Raw genomic sequence first — 6,230 nt, 5'->3', positions numbered from 1 at the left:
TTGGAGGACGTCTAGACTCGCCGAGTCGCCATGGTACTCGCCGAGTCCGGTCGAGTTGACCGTTGACCGTTGACCAGAGTTGACCTAAGTCTGACTTCTTAGGGATAGTCACACTTAGAAGATATAAGTGTTAATGAGATATGTGATGTTATAGGGAGGTTGTAGCTCGTCGGATTGTGCACGAGTGATTTCAGGATTTGCTAGCTTTCAGCATTCGCGAGGTGAGTCTTCTCACTATACTGTACCCGGAAGGGTTTGACTGTGTGACCGGAAGGTCGGATATGATATGTGATATGTATGCTATATGTGGTAAGCTGTTGTTATATGTGCTATGTATGTTATGGGCCGGAAGGCGATTATGTTATGGGCCGGAAGACGTTGTGTTGATGACCGGAAGGTCAGGGCCTGGAAAGGCGTATGTGCGTAAGTTGTATATTGGGGAACTCACTAAGCATTTATGCTTACAGTTGTTATGTATGTGTTTCAGGTACTAGCGAGAACCGTGGGAAGGCGCCGGCGTGATCGATACACACTGAAGGATGCTTTTATGATCTTGGGATTTATACAATTTGTATTTTATATGACACTTAAATTATTTATGTCTTGTTTTGTATGAAAATACTTTATTTTTAAAATGAAAAATTTGTTTGAAAATTTTGCGTTGTTACAATGAACCTCCTTTTTTGACTGCCATCGACATCCCATTCTCTCTTTTGACAACCCTGGCCTCTTTAATCAAGCTTGTTGCGAGAGCATCTTTCCACCGATCAAGAAGACAAGGTCACAAACACCTTTACCATCTTCCGTCACCTGCAAAAACGAACCGTATTAAAGCCACCCGCTTTAATGTCTTCCCATCTGCTTATCACGCACCTCCGCTTAGTTTCTTGTTAACATTAGAGCAAGCCCGGTCAAGAGAAATCGGGGTTGTTGTTAGTATGTTTTAACTTGCGATCAAAACTAAATCACACCCTCTTCAACCAACGAAACCCGGTTTCCTGTTTTTCTACCTTTCAACGAATTGTTTTTCTTGAAACCGACTCCTAAACTGGCCTTCTACGCCTTCACGATCCCTAGGGGATCTGATACCAATTGTAAGGTAACAACCTGATGTTACCTTGATGCTCAAAATATAACTCGATCAATTAATGATTTTTAACTTTGCAATCAAAATTAAATCACACCCCCTTCTACGCCTTCACGATCCATTAATGACTTTTAATTTTGACCATTTTGACGTTTTTTTGCTCGGTGTTTCACGAAACATAAATATTCAACGCCTTCCTTTGTTTTAACGGCTGCTACACATTCGACACCTATATACGTGTTTAGGAACCGTAAAACCTCCACGAGTTGATACAAAATTCATGAGTATTTGTATATGTAAACATTGATTAGCAACGACGAATTTAGACATTTTTCGGCTAATTCGTCATTGATAAAATTTAGTGATGGATCGACGAAAACTATTAACGAAAACATGAGGCCCATTTGAACAAAAACTACCATCGAATGAACAAAAACAAAATAAATAAAATACATGTATAAACTGAACAAAGGTCATGGTGGCCGTGGTAGTGCTAGTGGGCGGTCTACGTACTTTCTTTCCCCTTATATATTAACAGAAGAACAAAATCAACACCAGAACATATGAAAAATATTTCAAAAGAGGAATATCAGCTTCTGTTGCTCTATACATTACCGTGTTATTTATTGATTGTGAGTTATGGCAGTTAGAATAATTTGGTTAAGTATGTGTGTATATATACCGAGACCTATGTAATTGTACTTGTCCTTGCACTGTTTAATATGTACAAAGCAACCATGTTTCATGTTGCAATTGCAATCCTTCTGAAAATATTCTTGTTAGCTTCATATGGTCATCTTTTCTAGCAACTGGCCGACTATTCTCTTCCCTCTATCTGTACCATGATACATCAAATCCTTCAATTTCTCTACAACTCCAAGTTCTTGAGCTTCCACCAAATACTTTTGATCTCCAAAACAAAGTTTCCCCAAAACTGTAGCCGCAGTCTCTTTGAGCTTTAGGGATCCACTCCCAATAACCTCAACGAGAACAGGCACCGCTTCTGCTTTACCTATAGCTAATATCCCTTCAGGGTGGGTTGAGAGTACAAAAAGAACGCCTAACAATTCGTCCTTCAACACACCCTGCGGTTCCCTAACAAGTTCAATCAACACTGGGACTACACCGGCCCTCACTGCTCTTATTGTGTTACCCTGATATATGCATAAATTAAATAACGCAGTGGTTGCATCTCTCTTCCCTTTCTGAGTACCTTCACGCAACAGTAACACAAGAGGTGGGATCGCTTCTGCAGAACCGATGGTTACCTTGTTTTCATCAATTAAAGAGAGGCTGAAAAGGGTAGCAGCTGCGTCCTCCCGTGCTGCCATGTTACCTTCTCGCAGGACATGTATGATCCCGGGAACAGCCCCCGAAGACACTATGATGAATTTGTTGTTGTCATGACTCGAGAGGATAAGAAGAGTGGTCACTGCCTGTTCTTGGGAATCCGGTGATTTGAGGAGGTTTTTGAGCAGAGGGATTACACCGGCGTAGGCAATGGCGACACGGTTGTCGTTGTTTCTTTTTGCGAGGAGGTTCATTTCATAAGCGCCCATTCTCTGCTCGTAAGAACTGGAGGACTTTAGTTTATGGATGGCACTTTCTATCCAAGAACGTACTTCAGGGGTGCAGGCGGAGCGTTTGTTGGTCTACAAAAATATGAAAAGGTAACAAAATTAATTGAAGTTTAGATAGTTGGACATGACAAATGCAATTGACAAAAATAATTTTAATTTGTTGTTGATTATTTGACATCAGAAAACGATTAGGGCAATTTATCATGTTGCGTCATCCAAAAGTCTACAATAGTTTTGATTTTCTTCAAAAATACTAAATGAAACGACTTACTTGAATAGTTAGTGCTTCTTCAATCCTCTCAACGACCTTTTCCATTGTGGGGCGTTCTATCGAGTTGAAACTAATGCATTGATATGCAATTTCTTTGAATGCATCAAAAGCACCACTATCAATTTGTTCCATTATATGGGGATCAATTACCTTGTGTGGTTCCTTCTTATAGTATCGTCGGACCGAAGTCATGAGAAATTGTTTGCCATCACCTCCGAATCTTTTTTCATGATAGACAAGCATCCCACATAGGATTTCAAAGAGTACCACGCCAAAAGAATATACATCTGATTCTTTTCGGAGGATTCGGCTTTCATGGTAAGTAGGATCCATGTAAAACTGGGTACCCGCAACCCGTGTATAGAGTTGGGTGTCTGGCTGATTTCTTGGACCATTTTTTGACAAGCCAAAATCACAAACTTTTGCGACCAAATTGTTATCTAACAATATGTTAGCACTCTTTACGTCTCTATGTATTACTCTATTGTGCTCCCCAAGACCCGAGTGAAGGTAACTCAGTCCTTTTGCGGCCCCTATGCAAATCATTAGGCGTTCTGTCCATGTTATGCAACGAATCTTATGTGGGTCTTGGAGATGATGATCAAGGCTTCCATTCATTGCATACTCATAAACTATAATCATCTCATTGCCTTCATCACAATAACCAATGAATGATATGATGTTTTCATGGTGAAATTTTGAGATCATCTCTAACTCGTTTCGGAATTCACGTTCTCCTTGGTGGCTATCTTGACCTAGCTGTTTGATAGCAGCTGTGCGGTTTTGCCAGCGTTCAGAGAGTTGTCCTTTGTAGACTGCACCAAATCCACCGCCTCCGATACATCTCTGTTGACTGAAGTTTTCGGTGGCACGTTTGATCTCCTCCAATGGAATTAGATAATTTTCAAGGTTTACCCCTGAAGAAGAAGACATGGCTTTTGATATTGGTGATGATGTATGGATATGGTGGCAACCGGAGGAGATGGGGAAGGCGGTTTCTCGATTTAGAAAAGGTTTAAGGCCAGGGACAGAGAGGGTCACGGCAGTAGCAATATATGGGAGGAGTAGAAGATGGTGGTTTCAGCAGGTGGTGGCCGAGCTAAATGTGGAAGAAGGTAAAGCTTATAGATATACATCAAACCATCATACAACTTGTTAATTGGGTGTTGTTATTTGAAAATGCCATGAGAAATTGACTTTTAATTATTATTATATGTTGTTTTCACACTACCATTTCAAATTCATTTGGTATTTCTGTTTAGATATTATTCCATCGTTCACATGGACCTACCTACTCTGCTTTCTGCTTAACTTAATGAACAAGATAAAGCAGGGGATTTCTTAATGTTTGTTCATGAAACCGCCACTTGCGTAGTACAAAATTCAACCCCCGCAAGCCCAATTAATCAACAAAGTTCAGATAATTCTAATCGTTTCAAACCATTATCAAAAGGATAATGAATTAGCTCCTCGTCATAATGGGTTATAATTACACACGCTTATTGTTCTTGCATGGAGTAATAATGAAGCTAGCTATAAAGATGTCAAATTTTTATAATTTTTAGATATGTACTAAAAAGTGTAAATGGGCTTTGCCATTGATGTGTTCATAATATATTTGCAAACGACAAAACTTCAAAAATGGTCTCTGTGGTTTTCAAAAATATCAAGTTTAGTCCCTAAGTTCAAAAGACCTCACAGATGGTCCCTGTGGTTTCAAAACTTTTAACAAATGGTCATTTTTGCTAACACCGTTAACATTTAACCGTTAAGTGAAGGGCATTTCAGTCATTTTACCACCATATGGACCATTTATGAAGTTTGCCTTAATTTAGGAAAAAAAAGAAAAAAAATATAATTATTTAATATTAAAGGGCCCCACCTCTCTCTCTCTCTCTCTCTCTCTCTCTCTCTCTCTCTCTCTCTCTCTCTCTCTCTCTCTCTCTCTCTCTCTCTCTCTCTCTCTCTCTCTCTCTCAAGCGATGCATAAACTACCTCATGAGCAACCGACGAGGCTTCCAATCTGTGCAGCATTGAGTAAACAAGGTCACCGGTTTCTTACATCAGTCGCTACAACCGACGATCCGGCAACCACCGCTCGGCTGATTCGGAAATTCGTCGCTTCATCCTCTAAATCCATAGCTCTCGACGCCATCTCTCACCTCGTTGCTCCAATCAACACCTCATTCTCTCGTCTCTCTCCTCTCACATTCCCTGTAAGTCAGCTCTCTCAATCGATATGTTATCTATTCACTCAATCCAGTGACAGTTTGATGTCAATTTTCTGCAATTCGTATTCGAACAAAAAAGTTGAAAGGGTGGATTCATAATCGGAATTGTTATATGTAATTTTGTAGTTATACTACGAGATTAATAAAGCATCATGGTTCAATTGGAACGCTAAGCTTATAGCCGATGTGATTGCTTCACTCTACAATCATCAGCGATTTACCGAGGCACAAACCCTAATTTCAGAAGTGGAAACAAAATTAGGGAGTAAAGAACGCGATATCTGTAACTTTTATTGTAACCTAATGGATTCTCACTCGAAGCACCAATCAAAGCAAGGAATACTTGATTCCTATGAACATATCAAACAACTTCCTTCACATTCTTCATCTATTTACCTTAAAAAACGCTCCTACGAATCAATCATCGGGTGTTTATCTGTAATCAATCTACCCAATCAAGCTGAGAGTTTAATGGTAGAGATGAAGAACAAAGGACTCAAATCTTCCATCTTTGAGTATAGGTCAATAAGTTATGCATATGGAAGATTAGGCTTGTTTGAAGATATGAAAAGAGTCATAGCCATGATGGAAAACGAAGGCTTTGAGTTAGATTTGATTATGTCAAATATGGTCCTTTCATCGCCAGGGCTCTACAATGAGCTTCTGGAAATGGCCTCATGGCTGAAAAGAATGAAAAGATCAAAGATATTGTTCTCCATTAGAACTTATAACTCGGTTTTGAATCATTGTCCTACCATAATGTCAATTGTAGAACACCCAAAAGAGATGAAGCCAAAAGGATTCAAAATTCTAGGAAGTCTAAAGGAGGGTAAATAAGAAAAGCTATTAACAGGTAGACATGAGTCTAAGAAAAAATAACTTGTTCACCACTTGAATTGTTGCAGGTGAAGAATGGGAAGAAGATGATAGGGTAGGTGGTTTTTTTGATCTTACGAGGGAGAGAGAGAGAGAGAGAGGTGGGGCTCTTTAATATTAAATAATTATAATTTTTTTTTTAAAATAAGGCAAACTTCATAAATGGTCCCTTGGTGGTGAAATGA

The 6,230-nt window shown here is 39.4% G+C and overlaps 2 protein-coding genes across 2 annotated transcripts; one reads left to right on the top strand and one right to left on the bottom strand.

Moving 5' to 3' along the window:
* Positions 1-1,513: 1,513 nt before the first annotated feature.
* LOC111884135 (U-box domain-containing protein 12) lies at positions 1,514-4,203 on the bottom strand. The gene is made up of 2 exons (XM_023880482.3): positions 2,939-4,203; positions 1,514-2,739 (listed from the first exon to the last, which is right to left on the bottom strand). Exons 1-2 carry the CDS (start codon positions 3,869-3,871, stop codon positions 1,873-1,875), a joined length of 1,800 nt encoding a protein of 599 aa, XP_023736250.1. The 5' UTR covers positions 3,872-4,203; the 3' UTR covers positions 1,514-1,872.
* Positions 4,204-4,920: 717 nt separating this feature from the next.
* LOC111882631 (pentatricopeptide repeat-containing protein At2g17033) lies at positions 4,921-6,230 on the top strand. Its single transcript, XM_023879026.1, has 4 exons — positions 4,921-5,154; positions 5,296-5,998; positions 6,075-6,100; positions 6,195-6,230. Exons 1-4 carry the CDS (start codon positions 4,921-4,923, stop codon positions 6,228-6,230), a joined length of 999 nt encoding a protein of 332 aa, XP_023734794.1.

The sequence above is a fragment of the Lactuca sativa genome, chromosome 6 (genome assembly GCF_002870075.4).
Source record: "Lactuca sativa cultivar Salinas chromosome 6, Lsat_Salinas_v11, whole genome shotgun sequence".
NCBI lineage: Eukaryota > Viridiplantae > Streptophyta > Magnoliopsida > Asterales > Asteraceae > Lactuca > Lactuca sativa.
This window is presented reverse-complemented; position numbering and strand designations above follow the sequence as displayed.

What these genes read in the sequence shown, in the direction of transcription:
- LOC111884135 (XM_023880482.3), bottom strand. Translation starts at nt 3,871, where the DNA reads ATGTCTTCTTCTTCAGGGGTAAACCTTGAAAATTATCTAATTCCATTG. An exon ending in AAGAAGCACTAACTATTCAA is followed by an intron (nt 2,740 to 2,938) that starts GTAAGTCGTTTC and finishes ATATTTTTGTAG; the next exon opens with ACCAACAAACGCTCCGCCTG.
- LOC111882631 (XM_023879026.1), top strand. Translation starts at nt 4,921, where the DNA reads ATGCATAAACTACCTCATGAGCAACCGACGAGGCTTCCAATCTGTGCA. An exon ending in TCTCTCCTCTCACATTCCCT is followed by an intron (nt 5,155 to 5,295) that starts GTAAGTCAGCTC and finishes GTAATTTTGTAG; the next exon opens with TTATACTACGAGATTAATAA. An exon ending in AATGGGAAGAAGATGATAGG is followed by an intron (nt 6,101 to 6,194) that starts GTAGGTGGTTTT and finishes TTTTAAAATAAG; the next exon opens with GCAAACTTCATAAATGGTCC.